The 17,596-nt window shown below is 46.8% G+C and overlaps 1 protein-coding gene across 1 annotated transcript in view; it reads left to right on the top strand.

The window, feature by feature from the left end:
• Positions 1-3,261: 3,261 nt before the first annotated feature.
• The window catches only part of LOC134611434 (solute carrier family 46 member 2-like), a 34,553-nt gene continuing 20,218 nt past the window's right edge, over positions 3,262-17,596 (top strand). The window contains exons 1-3 of the mRNA XM_063455318.1: positions 3,262-3,379; positions 3,526-4,682; positions 15,550-15,633. Coding sequence (XP_063311388.1) covers positions 3,566-4,682; positions 15,550-15,633 — 1,201 coding nt within the window. The 5' untranslated portion in view covers positions 3,262-3,379; positions 3,526-3,565. The remainder of the gene's footprint in view (positions 3,380-3,525; positions 4,683-15,549; positions 15,634-17,596) is intronic.

Here is a 17,596-nt window from a genome sequence, read left to right as displayed (position 1 = left end):
AGCACGGATGACAAATAAGTAACGTATTACCGGTCCTTAGAATGGCCGGATTTAACGTACATAGAATAGTCAAAAATACTAGCCGAGGTCAGGGAACACAGAAAGGGACGCAGCGATGAGGAAAGCCAGGAGTCAGGATACCAGAATATAGAGAAGTCAATAAACAAAGCCAAAGTCAAAAACCAGGTAGAAAACTAATAACAGGAACACGCTCTCAGACAACCACAAGGGAAACCACGACAGGGCACTGAGCAGGATGAGAACTGGGCCTAAATACCCCTCCTTTAGTTCTGATAGGCTGTAACCGGCCTTTGACCCCAAAGTCAGTTACCAGATTTAATTTGCATAATTGCTGCTCAGCATTAACCCTTCTGTGGATTAGGTTGCTGCTCGGCACAACTTTTCCTGTGTGGACAGTAAATGTCATTAACCACATTTCTATAAGCGGATGAATACGTGACACACAGTCCCCTCACATCTACCTTGTTACAGTGCCCCCACTACCCGTACCCTGTCACAGCCACCAAACCCCTAATCTATTACAACCCCGCTACTCTGTCACAGCCCCTGCACCACCCCTACCTTGTCACAGCCCCCCCGCCACCCCCTTCCCTGTCACACCCGCCTGCCATCCCCTGCCTGTCACAGCACCCCTGCCCTGTCACAGCCCCCCAGCCCTGTCACACGCCCCCCTACCCCTCAGCCCTGTCACAGCCCCCCTACCCCCTACTCTGTCACAGACCCACCTTCTAACCTGTCACAGCTCTCCCACCACCCCAACCCTTTCACAGCCCCTCTACTCTCTCACAGCCCCCCTATCCTGTCAGAGCTCTCCCTACCATGTCACAGCAGCCCCACCCTACCATGTCACAGCCCCCACACCACCCCTACCCTGTCACAGCCCCCCTGCCACCCCCTTCCCTGTCACACCTCCCTGCCATCCCCTGCCCTGTCACAGCACCCCTGCCCTGTCACAGCCCCCCTACCTCCTACCCTGTCACAACCCCCCACCTTCTAACCTGTCACAGTTCTCCCACCACCCCAACCCTCTCACAGCCCCCCACCCTCTCACAGCCCCTCTACTCTCTCACAGCCCCCCTATCCTGTCAAAGCTCTCCCTACCATGTCACAGTGGCCCCACCCTACCATGTCACAGCCCCCCCACCCTACCACAGCCCTCTACCCTGTCACAGCCTCCACCACACCCTTCACCCCACACCCACCCTCTCACAACACACACACCCTTTCACAGTCCCACACTGTCACAGCCTTCCTCCACACACCTTGTCACCCCCCACCCATACCCTATCATTACCACACACACTGTCACCCTCTACACATGCACTATCACCATTCCTAAACACCTTCAGTCCCCACACACTGTCACCCCGCTTAACCCCTCCTAATCCTTTCACTCTCACCCACTCCAACAATACCAAACTCACCTGCCCTTGCTCTGCCACACTTACCCTATAACATTAACCCCCCAATCCTGTTAGACTCACCTTCTCTTGCACTGTCACACTCACCCCCAACCCTGTCACACTCAGCATCTATCAGTCTTACCCACTCACCCCCTTCATCCTGCCACACTCACCCTACCACATAAACCCTTACAATCCTGTCCTCCAACTGTACCACAGTCAGCCCAAACCATGTGACACACAGGTAGACAATGCCAGATACACTCAGAAATACACACACCGACACTTATGTATACACGAATGCAAGGCTATGTAACCATACCCCGCAGTCATGTATAAACGATTAGCATAATTGCTAATTAAATTTGTTTATTGCAAATTAATTTAGTTTGTAAATTATGCCATAACTACAGTCAGATAACTCACAATACAGCGGCACAGGGAGCCGCAACACTGCAAGCCTCTGAATAATGAGTTCAGAGACTAGCTTTCTGTATCCAATGCTGCAAGTGTGTCCTTCAATACAACTACAGCACCTTATACTCACAATGCAACCCCTATTTTTTTTTTTTTTTTACTTTGGGTGTTAGTGGGGCCTCATGTTTGAGTTTCGCCTAAGGCCTCACAAAGTCTAGAGCCGCCTCTGCATAAACACGCTAACAGATACACACACGTACACCCTAGATTCACCCCAGTGGACCAAACAGTGACCAATAAATGCTTATAGATTTTTATATATTTTTAAAATATCCCTTTAAGAGGAAGGTCAGAACACAATTATTTGAATGCCTGCATACCTACAAATGAAAACAACTGGGATTTATTTGCTAAAAAATACTCTGTGACTCATATAGCCACGGCTTGATTATTTTTGCCTAGATTTTGCCATTATGATTTTAATTTGCTACAATTTGGAGTTCAGTGAATAACCCTGTCAGTAGAGCGCAGGTAACTTTTTTTCTTTGGTTTTTACTATATGTATTTTGGCTGATGTGTACTATGGTCGTTGCTGCCGCCCAGGAGTAATGGGAGTTTGAGCGCAGGATTTGTTTCTTTGTATTCGTATTCACTTTTATATCACACAGCTAGGTTGCAATGCTTCTGCCCATCCCATGTGTTCCCTATTAAGGGTTAATAAGCACGTAGGGATGTATATATCAAAAATACCCCTTTCTGTCGAATGGTTAGAGGTGAATGGTTAGAGTTAGGCCCCACCTAAGAGGTCTGCCTTGACGTGGCAGGTGGGCATACCCTCTCATGGCCATTGGAGGTAACTAAAAAGCTCAATTTGTTTTAAAAATACATAGGGATGTGGAAAGAGCGCAGGAAATTTTTTTTCTTTGGTTTTTACAAAAGAGGAAATTGTTGCCAGTTCAAAGTGAATTTCAAATTTTCCTTTGAAAGTCACTTGAAATTTCCCTTAAAGCAACATTTTCCACTTTAGTGAATAAACATGAGAGCCAGTCCAATTTACTACTGGTTCCTGAATAAATTCAATACCCTTGCATTTCCTATGCAGTGAGAGTTTAAATGCATCACTCACAGAATGCTCTGTGAAACGGAAGTCCCCTGCTAAAGTTCCTGTCTTACAATCACATGTTCCTCAGGCATACGCATACTAGGCATTTCAGTAGCCGTTAATCTTACTGGTTAAGGAGTGCCAAAGTGCAATGGGACAAGCACTCAGGAAGTTTAAGAGTTAAAGCAAACAGTACCAAAATTTCACCTCACGTAAAAAGCAAACAAAAATGTGCCTTGCCCCTCCCTGTACATGTAATTGGCTGCAGATGAGGAAGTCTAAGCTATTATTACTGTATAGTATACACGGAACCCTTAGCTTGCTGCATTAGGCACACACTAGGTGTACAAGTGTCGAACAGCTCCTAAGAATCATCTTGCATTAGTTTTTACAGTCTCGTGCAGAAACTCCCTGATACCACATTCACTGAGAGCAGGTAACCATACAAACAGGCTTTATGCAGATTTTAGCTGCCATTCATGGGAGATTGGGGATAATTCATTAAATTACATTAGGTTTAGGTGAAAAAATGTGCAGTCCTCTGAATTTATGTCTCTTTGTCTCATTGTATTATTTTCCCAGAACATTGCATGATTTATGCTGAAGATCTACTGCTGAAATCATGTGGATGTGGATACGCAGGAGAATGTCGTGTTTTGTTTTATTGCCAACAATTGCTATAATAAGAACATGGATTGACCCAATTGTCGCCGGTGCCCAAGTTGCCAGCTCTTTCTATGACACTGGACTGCTTCTGGCGGTAAAGAATCACTACAACCATACTATAGATGCTTCTAACAGCTCTAGCGAGGACGCATTACAAAAAGCCATCTCCAACTTCTACATCATCCACAACCTAATTCTAGGGTTAGCCCCTTTGCTCTCGGCTTATATCCTGGCAAGAATTAGTGACAAGGGGAATCGAAAGATCACCATCTGTGTACCTCTAGCTGGGTACCTCATTTCTAGGTTATTCCTATTGTTTGTCATTCTCTGGGACTGGCCAATAGAAATCATGTATGGATCTGCAGCGCTGAATGGTTTAACAGGCTGGTTTACAGCCTATTGGTCTGGTGTGATGGCCTGGGCTTCACGAGGTTCATCTGAGAGCAGAAGATCTCTGAGACTTATCATCGTTGAACTGGTGTATGGACTGGCAGGGTTCATAGGCAGTTTGGCATCTGGTCACATATTTGTGCATTTTCAAATTACCAGGCACAATGGTGTTGTCCTTGTTTCCTGCAGCCTTGCACTTTATTTATTTTGCCTCCTGTACAGTATTTTTGTATTAAAGCCCCCACATGTCGAGGGTATACAGAACGTTAATTCTATACCAAGTGACAGTGAAAACAAAGTTGCAGCACCAACAGAAAATTCCAGGCTACTTGGCGCCTATTCTGATGGACAAGCTGCTTCCATCCCGGCTATCAACACCACGCTCCCACCAAAAGTCTTGATAGCCCTACTTTTCACTGGAGCCATCTTCTACAATGTTGCTGTCAGTGGAGCTGTAGACGTGCTTCCATTTTATGTGATAAAAGAGCCGCTAAGCTGGGGCCCAGTGTTCATTGGCTATGGCAGTGCTGCTGGGTACCTGATATTCATCACCAGCTTCTTAGCTGTGTATATTTTGTCCGGGCGTGTGAAGGATCTCGTCCTAACGTGTATTGGCATTGTGTCCTTCTGTGCGGGTATAATAATCATGGCCTTTGTGCAAAAAACATACTTATATTACATAGGTAAGTAAAAATCGAAACACTTAACTGGCCAAACCATTTGAAACCAGATGTTAAATCCGGTCAATAAGCCTAATTAATTGTTGTTTTTTTTTTTTTTTTTTTTAAAAACCCTCTTAGTATTTTTCTGGTTTCTGTAACTGTTGGAACTACCAAAAGACAAGATATGCATACAGGATTATTTACTAAAATGAGAATCCAAGATTAATTCAGAGTTGCTAAACTGAAAAAATAGCTGACTTAGACAACCTTTCCAGTTTGGCTATTTCTCCCTTAAAAGGTACACTATAGTCACCAAAACAATTTTAGTTTAATGAATCAGTTTTGGTGTATAGATCATGCCTCTGCAGTCTTAATGCTCAATTATCTGCCATTTAGGAGTTAAACCACTTTGTTTATTAACCATAGTCACACCTCCCTGCACAGCCTTCCTAAACACTTCCTGTAAAGAATCATCTAATGTTTATCCTTCCTTTATTGCAAGTTCTATTGAATTTAGAATTTTTTTTTATCCCCCGCTGTATTAATAGCTTGCTAGACCCTGCAAGAGTCTCCTGTATGTGATTAAAGTTCAATTTACAGAGCAAGAGATAAAATAGTTTAAGGTAAATTACATCTGATTGTAAGTGAAACCAGTTTTTTTTCATGCAGGCTGTGTCAATCAGAACCAGGGAGGTGTGGCAAGGGTTGCATAATCAGAAACACAGTGATTTAACTCCTAAATGGCAGTGAATTGAGCAGTGAAACCTGAGAGGCATGATCTATACACTAAAACGGCATCATTAAGCTAAAGTTGTTTAGGTGACTATAGTGCATGGGCGTCCGCAGGGGGTGCAAGGGGGGGCACTTGCCCCCCCCCCCCTGGATTTTTCAGCTTGTTCTGCTATTTTTCGTGTGAGATTTAAAATGAACTGCAATACAGCGCCGGCCAGTAGGTGGCGCTGTGTATGGAGAGAGACAGGGATAGGAAGCTGCATCTATCCCTGCTTCTCTCTGCTGATTGAAACCGCAGGGGAGCAACACATGCAGGCAGAGACAGCCTACAGACCAGGTAAGTCGGGGATGGGGGGGTTTAAAATAGCCTATAGATTAGGCAAGTGAGGGATGGGGGGGTAAAATAGCCTATTTATTAGGGGAGTGAGGGATGGGGGGCAGCCTATATATCAGGGGAGTGAGGGATGGGGGGCAGCCTATATAGTAGGGGAGTGAGGGATGGGGGGGGCAGCCTATATATTAGGAGAGTGAGGGATGGGGGGGGGGGGCAGCCTATATATTAGGGGAGTAAGGCATGGGGGGCAGCCTATATATTAGGGGAGTAAGGCATGGGGGGCAGCCTATAGATTAGGGGAGTAAGGCATGGGGGGCAGCCTATAGATTAGGGGAGTAAGGCATGGGGGGCAGCCTACAGATCAGGGTAGTAAGGAATGGGGGGGAGAGGCAGCCTATATATTAGGGGAGTAAGGCATGGGGGGGGGATGGGGGGCAGCCTATATATTAGGGGGGTAAAGCATGGGGGGGCAGCCTATAGATTAGGGAAGTGAGGCATGGGGGGCTAAATGAAGAGTCAGCAAGGAGCAGGAAGGGTCTGCAAGGAGCAGGGGGAGCAAGGGACTGCAAGGAGCAGGGTATGCAAGGAGCAGGGGCAGCAAGGGGAAGGAAGGGTCTGCAAGGAGCACAAAGGTAAAGTTGAAGAAGGAGCAGAAAGGGGCAGCAAGGAGCACAAAGCTAAAGTAGAAGAAGGAGCAGAAAGGAATCAGAATGAGAAAGGAGCAGAAGGGCGCAAAATAAGCAGAAAGGTAAAGGAGCAGAAGGAGCCAAATATAGAAGACAGTGTCAGAAGAAAAAGAAGACTGTCAAATGAAGGAGAAGAAAAGGAGATTGGAGCAGGAAGGACAAATTAAGTGAACCCACCACTTTATTCTGGACACCACATCATAAGGCTTTGGTACCTGGGCCTGGCAGGGAAACTCTAGACCAGTGATGGCGAACCTTTTTGAGCCCGAGTTCCCAAACCGCAATACATGCCAAATTTTTTTCCTTAAAGTGCCAACACGGCAATTAAACCTGAATATTGAGGTTTAAGTTTAGAAAAAACAACTCGGACTGTTGCCCGAACTAATTAACAACTTTTGTTTTCAAAGAACACAACAACAGAGAGTTCAATGATACAAATTTTAAATAATGATATAAATAGATAAAATTAAGCATCTCCAACAAATGCAATACATACACACACAGACTGCTGAATACATACACACAGGGCCGGCCTTAGGGGTGTGCGAGCTGTGCGGCCGCACAGGGCGCCATGGAGCAGGGGGCGCCGTGCGGCCGCACAGCCGGCCGGGATTAAAAAAAAATAAAAAAAATAAAAAAAAATGTAAAAAATTTCCGGCGGGGGCGGAGCTTACCGTGTGGCGGGGGCGGAGCTAAAAGCGCCGGAAAAGTGATGCAGGGGAAGCAGGAAGGAGTCCCTGCTTCCCTACCAAACAGTCACCAGGAGCTGCACTGCCTCCACAATGAACTCCACAGGGAACTGTGTGATTGTCAGGTGAGTGTGACTCTCTGTCTGTGTGTATTACTGTCTGTATGTGTATGACTGTCTGCCTCTGTGTGTCTGTGTGTATGACTGTCTGCCTGTGTGTGTGTATTACTGTCTGTGTGTGTGTGTGTATGACTGTCTGCCTCTGTGTGTCTGTGTGTATGACTGTCTGCCTGTGTGTGTGTATTACTGTCTGTGTGTGTGTGTGTATGACTGTCTGCCTCTGTGTGTCTGTGTGTATGACTGTCTGCCTGTGTGTGTGTGTGTGTGTGTATTACTGTGTGTGTGGATGACTGTCTGCCTGTGTGTGTGTGTATTACTGTCTGTGTGTGTGTGTGTGTGTGTGTATGACTGTCTGCCTCTGTGTGTGTGTGTGTGTGTATGATTGTCTGCCTCTGTGTGTGTGTGTGTGTGTGTGTGTGTGTGTGTGTGTATGACTGTCTGCCTCTGTGTGTGTGTGTGTATGACTGTCTGCCTCTGTGTGTCTGTGTGTATGACTGTCGGCCTGTGTGTGTGTGTATATGACTGTCTGCCTGTGTGTGTGTGTATTACTGTCTGTGTGTGTGTGTGTGTGTATGGCTGTCTGCCTCTGTGTGTCTGTGTGTATGACTGTCTGCCTGTGTGTCTGTGTGTATGACTGTCTGCGTGTGTGTGTGTATGACTGCCTCTGTGTGTGTCTGTGTGTATGACTGTGTGTTTGTGTGTATTACTGTCTGCCTCTGTGTGTGTGTGTCTGTGTGTATTACTGTCTGTGTCTGTGTGTATGACTGACTGTCTGCCTGTGTGTGTCTGTGTGTGTGTGTGAGACTGTCTGCCTTTGTGTGTGTGTGTGTGTGTGTGTATGACTGTCTGCGTGTGTGTGTGTGTGTGTGTGGATGTCTTCCTGTGTGTGTGTATGGCCGTCTGACTCTGTGTGTGTGTGTGTCACATGCAACCAATACACGCATATCACACACTGTTAATACACCCATTACAAATATCACACATAGCATACATATCACACACAGTCATCACACCTACTATCACATACACAGACAACACAAACATTACAGCATACATGGATGACGGGGGGGGGGGCGCTGTGAAGATTTTTCGCACAGGGCGTCTAAATGCCTAAGGCCGGCCCTGCATACACACACACAAGACTGCTGAATATAGAGACTGCTGAGTACACAGACAGTCTGCTGAGTACACAGACAGTCTGCTGAGTGCACAGACAGTCTGCTGAGTGCACAGACAGACAGACTGCTGAGTGCACAGACAGACAGTCTGCTGAGTGCACAGACAGTCTGCTGAGTGCACAGACAGACAGACTGCTGAGTGCACAGACAGACAGACTGCTGAGTGCACAGACAGACAGACTGCTGAGTGCACAGACAGACAGTCTGCTGAGTGCACAGACAGACAGTCTGCTGAGTGCACAGACAGACAGTCTGCTGAGTGCACAGACAGACAGTCTGCTGAGTACACAGACAGACAGTCTGCTGAGTACACAGACAGACAGTCTGCTGAGTACACAGACAGACAGTCTGCTGCGTACACAGACAGACAGTCTGCTGCGTACACAGACAGACAGACTGCTGCGTACACGCAGACTGCTGAATACACGCACACACACTGCATTGAGGGGTGTGTGTGTGAGAGTTGCTGTGTGTGAGGGGTGCTGTGTGTGTGTGAGGGGTGCTGTGTGTGTGTGTGTGAGGGGTGCTGTGTGTGTGTGTGAGGGGTGCTGTGTTTGAGTGTGAGGGGTGCTGTGTGTGGGGTGGGGTGGGGTGGTGGGTGTGGGGGTGTGTGAAGGGGGTTGTGTGTGTGTGAGGGGTGCTGTGTGTGTGAGGGGTGCTGTGTGTGAGAGGGGTGCTGTGCTGTGTGGGGGGTGCTATGCTGTGTGGGGAGGTAGGGGTGCTTGGCGGGGGTAAGGGTGCTGTGTGGGGGGTAGGGGTGCTGGGTGTGGGGGAGGGGAGCTGTGTGTGGGGGGGTAGGGGTACTTTGGACGGGGTAGGGGTACTGTGTGTGTGGGGGGTAGGGGTACTGCTGGGGGGTAGGGGTGCTGTGTGTGTGGGGGGGTAGGGGTACTGCTGGGGGGTAGGGGTGCTGTGTGTGTGGGGGGGTAGGGGTACTGCTGGGGGGGTAGGGGTGCTGTGTGTGTGTGGGGGGGTAGGGGTACTGCTGGGGGGTAGGGGTGCTGTGTGTGGGGGGGGGGGTAGGGGTGCTGTGTGTGTGGGGTAGGGGTTCTGCTGGGGGTAGGGGTGCTGTGTGTGGGGGGGTAAACTTTGAAAAAAAAAAAAAGTACATTAAATTATTATCTTCTCCCTCCCCCCCCCCCTTCTTACCTTTAATGAAGGAGGGGGGGGACACAGTCATCCCTGGTGCTCCGGTGGTGGCAAGTACTGCTTCCGGTTCGGGGGGCAGGGGAGGGATCTTTGAAGCAGCTCCCCTGTCCTCCCGCGCGATGCTGTGTGGAGCGTTGCCATGGTAACGCGCGGCAACGCTCCACACAGCTTGCTCGCGGGAGGACAGGGGAGCTGCTTCAAAGATCCCTCCCCTGCCTCCCGAACCGGAAGCAGAGTAGGCGCCTGCCATTTCGGGCAGGCAGGTGCCTACTCTGCAGCGATGGCAAACCTATGGCCGCGTGCCCACAGAAAGGGCCCGGCGTGCCACCTGTGGCACGCGTGCCATAGGTTCGCCATCACTGCTCTAGACCTTCTCATCTCCCCAGGTAAAAAAAAAATATCAGTGTTAATGTGTTCACTTTGATTTACTGAGTGTCAGGAAGCACAGAGTGCCGCTGAGTAGGGGTGTTGCTGATTGGCTAGAGCGGTCAGCTGGCACTCTAAGCCAATCAATAGCTCTCCATTCATAAAAAAGTTTAAAAAAATTATGAACCGGGAACTAGCGATTGGCTTAGAGCGTCAACTGTCAACTCTAGCCAATCAGCGGCACCCATGCCTGACGTCAATCTGCACTTCCTGACACTCCGTTTCAGATGCCGAATACCACTGAGCGACCTGGAGCTGGAGGAAGCCTTTGGGGTTAAACCATTTGAGAGCGGTTTAACCCCCTTAAAGGAAAGAGCACCCAGGGGCTTCCTGGCATCAAAGCATTTTCATTTATATGAAGTTGTTATGGTGACCAGAATGTTTCTTTAATTTGCTTAAAGGAACACTATAGTGTCAGGAATACAAACATGTATTCCTGACACCATAGTTGTGAAAACGCTATTCACCCTGGCTTTAAGTGATAATGACTATGCTCCTCCCCTTCATGACACTGTCAAAAAGGGGCCAAGCATAGATGTCATTACAATTATGCCCCCCCCCCCCCCCTGGAAAAATTCCTGCGGACGCCCATGCTATAGTGTTCCTTTAAATGTGAAATTCACTTTGAATTCTCACTGTTGGGAATAACCCTGATAGAATCCTAATCTCTCAGACTCTAAAATTCTCCCATAGTTGTGCAAAGGGTGAATTAAGAAATTGAATCTTTTAATTACATTACAAGCTTTGATTTTCAAGTAACTCTAAAAAGCAAGATATATATGAAATCAAAGCCCCACCTCTTCCCGTTTAAGACCAACATGGACTTTGACAACAGACACATGCCCTTATTGGTGCATGCACTGACATACACTCAGTGACAGATACACAGCCATTGGCACACACACTGTTTAACCAACACACACTTTCACACCCACTCACTGACAGATACACCCCCCCAGATGCACATACACTGTCATACACTCACTGACACACACACACTCACTGATTTGATGCACACATCCTCTCTGATTTGACACACTCTGACAGATACACCCAATCACTCAGACACACAGAAATAGACACACACAGTCACTCACTGACAGGCACACACATTCACTGACAGGCACACACACTCACTGACAGACATACATATTCACTGACAGACACATTCACCGACACACACACACACACACACTCACTGACAGATACACACACACATTCACTGACAGACACACAAGCAAATTCACTGACACAAATATTGACTGACAGAAACATACACACTCACTGACAGACTCACATTCACTGACAGACACACATTGATACTGGCACACTCACACAAATTTTATTTTAAATTCTACTTTTGACAGAGCTGGATTGGATTATTCTGCCTTCTGGCTGGGCTGCAGGGCAGGCAGGTGGGTGCACAAAGGAGAGGACAAAGGTGCTGTAATGTTCTTGCTCTGCTATCTTGTGCACCACATAGTGATACTGGAGCCGGACTGATGTCATATTCTGGCTCCTGGCATCACAGCAGGGCACACAACGGAGTAGAGCAAGAAGAGCACAGAGGACAGTGCTCCCTTGCCACCCAGCTACAATAGAAATTTGGTGGTTACAGAATGAAAATGCTTCCGAGTAGATGTACGGGTTATAGAGCAGCAGAGGTGTTAAAGTGTAGCAAAGTTAAAGGGACATTGTAGGCACCCAGACCACAAATAAAATGGTCTGAATGCTGTGTCCCTTTTGCACATAGTGCTGCAATGTTAAACATTGCAGTTCCAGAGATTGCAGTTCTAAGTCTGCCCCCAGTGGCTGTCTACCAGACAGCCACTCGAGGGCTTCCTGCATCGTAACAAACCTTTGGTCCGTTATCTGACGCTGAATGTCCTCATGCTCCAGCTCCAGGACGGTCAGCGTCAGATTTTTCCCCATAGGAAAGTGTTGATTAATGCTTTCCTATGGGGAAATCCTAAAGTGAGCGCTGCCATGCGCTTTAGGTCTCCCCTTCCAGCTGACGTCAGCATGGGAGGAGCATGGGCGGAGCCTGACCCAGTGCCAAGGGACATCGGTGCTGGATTCAGGTAAGTGACCAAAGGGGTTTTAGGGAAGGGGGCACTGCAGGGACCTATAGTGCCAGGAAAATGGCTGGTTTTCCTGGCTAAGTATCAGTAGATTTGGCTTGGCCCACATGTCTGAGTGTGCTGTACAGAAGCTTTGGGGATGCTCTGCCAACTAACTATCAAAATGTGAAATTAAGCAATCTATTGTACAAGCTATCTATTGTACATACAATGAGTTCATCTAATGATTGTTGAAATTACCTAACTGGATGGAAGAATATTAATGTAATGTAATTTATTTTCCTAACTGTATTTAATAATATTATAGTAGTATAGTATGGTCCTTGTGCACTATATGGTGCCAGTTCAAGCCTACCGTACAGGGTTATTTACTAACGTGATTTAGTCAGGAATTCATTGCGAATTTCAAATTGAAGCATGTAAAAGCACAACTGATTGGAGAATATTTTCCAGTTCAGCTATATTGGCCTTATGTTTGAAATTTACTTTAAGTTTAATTCAAATTCTATTCACTTCTCACTTTAGTACAAGGGTGTCCAACCCGCGGCCCACGGGCCGCATGCAGCCCATGACCGCTAGCAGTGCGGCCCGGTTGCAGTCTGGGCCCACCCAGGCAGACAGCTCTAAAAATAAAAAAGTTCCATTTAAATAATTTTCCCCTTGGACTATGACAGCCAGTGTCAGTCCGAGGGGAATAATGAATGGGCTGCTGGTGGCCTGTGTTCTATCAGATAAGTATACATATCAGATTTCTATACGGATGACACTTCCGGTGCACCCGCGTGCGCCGTGCTGCGTGGCACATCCATCAGATATAGATGCAGGATTATGGGGGTGACACACTAGGGATGGGTGTCACGGTAGTTTACCCCAACACGCAAGATTTAGTCCAACAATTGACAATATAAAGCAGATACGTCTTACCGGACCTTAGAATGGCCGGACTCGACGTAGGACAGAGAAGTGACAGAGTCAGGAACGAGCCGAGGTCAAGGGAACAAAGAGACAGGGAAAACAAGAACTAGCCAAGGTCTGGTACACAGGAATCAGTAAGCCGGCAAACAAGACAAAACAGGAATAAAGAGAAAAACGGAGTCAAACACAAAGCCAAGGTCAAGCACAAAAAAACAACACTGAACAACACAAGCGCTAAAATGAACTGAAACAGAAACCTCGATAGGGCAGGGAGTTAAGGGAGGTAAGTATAAATATCCTAGTATTTAATTTGATTGGTCCCTGTCATATGCACGCCCCCAAAACGTGAGTGTATGGGGAATGTGGGATGACAGGGGTCAATGGGAGACCGTTTTACATTTCGGCTCCCACTGTCCCTTGAAGAGCGCGCCCGAGATGTGCGGCGCGCTCTTAGAGCTAGGCGGGACACGTGACCACATCTCGCTGTCAGTGTCACCTTCGTCTGAACAGTGAGCGAGCCGCGCGCGGCGGGAATAGAGGACCTCTGCCGGCCCCTGGATAAGGTAAGTACCGCTACAATGGGAAGGTTAATGGAGGTTTTATACTGGGGATGGGGGGGGGGGAGGGGGTAATGTTGTGATACACAGGGGATGGGGGGTTATACACTGAGGATGGGGAGTTTATGGAGGTTAATGGTGTGACATACAGGGGATAGGGGGTGACACACTGGGGATTGGGGAGTTAATGGGGTGACACACTGGGGATTGGGGGATTATTGGGGTGACTGACAGAGGATGTGGAGTTGTGGAGTGACAGTCAGGGGATCACCATCATTAAACCCCCAAATCCTGTGTGTCACACCATTAACCAACCTATCAGCTGTGTGTCACCCACATTAACCCCCTTATAAGTTTACTTATCTGATAGAACACCGGAGGGAGCACTATCAGGCTCCCTTCACAATTTCCAGCAATTCCGTTTATGCTTTACCCTGTGTGCAAGCTCCGCCTCCTGCACATAAGTCCCACCCCCATATGCAAGCCCCTCTCTCCCCCCACACTCCAGCAGGAAGAGGTCAATAGATGGTTCCCACAGTCTTCAGTGCCAGGTAAGCTTCAGTTATTTATTCAGTGACTTTGTGTCTATGTGCTTGCTAGTGAATGAGCTGGTATGTTTGTGTGTCAGTGAGATTGTCTGTAGTGAGCATGTGTGTGTGTGTGTAAGTGAACTTGTCTGTAGTGAGCATGTGTGTGTCAGTGAGCTATTCTATCAGTGCACTTATGTGAAGTTACCGTGTGTGTGTGTGTGTGTTAGTGAGCATGTGTGTGTCAGTGAGCTGGTATGTTGTGAGCTTGTATGTAGTGAGCATGTGTTTGCCAGTGAGCTTGTGTGTGTGTATATATATATATATACATACACACACACACACACACTACATGGCACAGTGATTAACTTTATTTTTGTATATGATTTGTCAGTGCTTGTGTGTGTGTGTGTGTGTGTGGTGGGGGGGTCTATGTGTATGTCTGTGATTGTGTTTGTGTAAGTCTCTGATTATGTGTGTGTCTGTGATTATGTGTTTGCAGGTATGTGATTGTGCGTATAGGTCTGTGATTGTGTGTGTGTATATATATGTGATTTTGTGTGTGAATGTATTTGTTGTGTGTGTATAGGTATGTGATTGTATGTGTGTAGGTCTGATTGTGTGTGCATGTATGTGATTGTGCGTATTGGTCTGTGATTGTGTGTGTGGATCTGTGATTGTGTGTGGGTATTTCTGTAATTGTGTGTATAGGTCTGTGATTGTATGTGTGTGTGGGTTTGTGATTATTTGTGTATGTATGTGAGTGTATGTGTGTTTGTGTGGGGGTCTGTGATTGTGTGTATATCTGTGTGTGTATGTAAAGCTGTGATTATGTTTGTTTGTATGTATGTATGTGACTGTGTATATAGGTCCATGACTGTGTGTGTATATTTGTAATTGTGTTTATAGGTCCGTGATTGTATGTGTATGTCTGTGTGTGTGTGTACATCTGTGATTATGTGTGCGAATGTGACTGTGTATAGGTCTGTGATTGTGTGTGTGTGTATGGGTCTGTGATTGTCTGTGTTTATTTGTTATTGTGCGCATATGTCTGTGAGTGTATGTCTGAGTCTGTGATTATGTGTGAATAGGTTTGTGATTGTGTGTGTATATCTGTGGTTATGTGTGCATACACATGTGTATGTATTTAGTAGATAGCTCCCTAATTTGGTATCCTTAAATATGGTAATTCCACATAAAGATAACACATAAGGGAGTTATCTACTAAACAAAATTAATAAAAATGGGTTTTAAAGTTTTATTATATAAATTAATTATATAGAGATTTTATGTGTAGCCCAAGACTATTCCTCTGCGCTTAATGCAGCCCAGGGAAGGTTGGACACCCATGCTTTAGTAAATAACACTAAGTATTTTCTGTGCACCAGAAATCATAGGCATTAGAATGAATTTGCATAAAATGCCCAATAAATGCCTTATTTAAAAACAAGTCAAATTAGAAGCTTTAGTTTTTGACTTCAGTATTATTTTCCAGCCCGTGCTGTGATGATGTTCTCTCTCATACCACTACCTACCATCAGATCTGTCCTATCCAAGCAAGTGCAAGGTTCATCCTATGGTGAGTAACATGTCTCTTTGTGATAATAAGCTCAGTTAATGCAAATGTTCACATTCTTCATGTAAGTGTACAGGTCATTTGGCATTACATTTCCTCTCCCTTCCCCTGAAATGTGTAGTGTGTGTATAGTTGTTGTAGAGCAGGGTTAGGCAACCTTCGGCACTCCAGCTGCTGTGGACTACATCCCCATGAAGCTCTTATAGCTATAATTAAGGCAACGCATCAATGCATCAGGGGAGTTATATGCCTAACCCTGGTGTAGAGCGTGTGTAGTGTGTGTAAGTGCAGGAGGTGTAGTGTGTATATTGGATGTATAGAGTGTGTGTGTTTAATAAGTGCAGGAGATGTAGTGTCATGTGTATATAGGGGTTATAGAGTGTGTGTAGTGTATTTGTTAAATGTAGGTAATCAGGCCCGGCGCTACCATAAGGTGGCTGCCTTAGGGCACACAGGCCCAGGGGAAGTGATCTCCGGGTGACCAGAAGGAGGAGAGCGCCATTCGCATCGCTCCCTTCCTGTTGGTCACTGCGTTGAGCGTGGCCCGAGCGGGAGGAAAGTTTCTTACCAAGTCTGACAGGAATTGCAACAAACTGCTTCCTGTCAGACCAGAACATGAAACTGGATCCTTCGCCACGGACCTCCAGCTTAGACACATGGATGGAGTTGCAGAGGGCACAATGAAAGGTACGAGGGGATAGGTACAGTGGAGAGGGGGGACAATACAAGATACAGGAGGGGGAACAATAATACAAGGTACAAGCCCTCGGAAAGCAAGAGGGACAATAAAATATACAGGACAGGAGGTGGGAAACAATAGAAGGTACAGGAGGGGAGAGGAAGGAGACAATAAAGGGTAAAGGAGTTAAAAGGTATAGGAGAGGAGGGGGGACAATAAAAAGGTACAGGATGGGAGCGGGGAACTATGAAAATTTCAATAAAAGACAATAAAAGGTACAGGAGGGGGAACAATATTAAAAGGTACAAGAGGGGAGCGGGTGACAATAAAAAATACAGGGGACAGCAATAAAAGGTACAAGAGGGGAGGGGGGACAATAACAGATACAGGGGACAACCATAAAAGGTACAAGAGGGGAGGGGAACAATAACAGATACAGGACAGGAGGGGGGGGCAATAAAAAGGACAGAAGGGGAGAGGTACAGCAAAAGGTACGCGGGGACAATAAAAGTGACAGGAAGGAAGGGGGACTATGAAAGGTTCAGGAGGGGAGACAATAAAAAGTACATTAGGGGGATTATGAAAGATACAGGAGGGGGGACAATAAAAGGGACAGGATGGGAGGGGTGACATTAAAATGGGACGGTTGATTGAAAGGCATAGGAGGGAATGGGGGACTATTAAAGGTGAGATAATAAAAGGTACAGGGGGACAATAAAAGGTACAGGAGGAGAGGGGTAATAAAAGGTGTGGAGGGATATTAAAAGGCACAGGAGGGCTGTGGGGCACGGAGCAGACCGCTGCTCAGGGGTGGGGGCCGGTGGGGAGGACAATAGGTCCTCCCCCCTTTTTTTACTTTAGGGCCCCCACCACCTCAGGGAGGGGGGACCCCTTGTTTCTTTTCTTTTTTTTTTTTTTAACAGTGAGCAGCCACAGGCTGCTCACTGTTTAATAGACATGCCCCTACTCGCGGTATAGCGAGTAGGGGCACAATTTACTAATACGAAGTAATTTTTACTTAGTATTAGTAAATTTGGCTGAAAGACCAATTTAGGTCTTTCAGCCTTTTGGTAGATAACTCCCTAATACCGTGGGAATTAGGGAGTTATCTACCAAGCGGCTGCAACAGAAGTCCCGAAATGCCGGAGTTCCGAAGTTCCGAAGTGTCTAAGATCCGAAGTGGCGAAGTTCCGAAGTGGCGAAGTGTTCAAGTGGCGAAGTGTTCAAGTGGCGAAGTGTTCAAGTGGCGAAGTGTTCAAGTGGCGAAGTTGCCGAAGTCCCGAAGTG

Source organism: Pelobates fuscus, chromosome 5, assembly GCF_036172605.1.
Source record: "Pelobates fuscus isolate aPelFus1 chromosome 5, aPelFus1.pri, whole genome shotgun sequence".
Lineage (NCBI taxonomy): Eukaryota > Metazoa > Chordata > Amphibia > Anura > Pelobatidae > Pelobates > Pelobates fuscus.
This window is presented reverse-complemented; position numbering and strand designations above follow the sequence as displayed.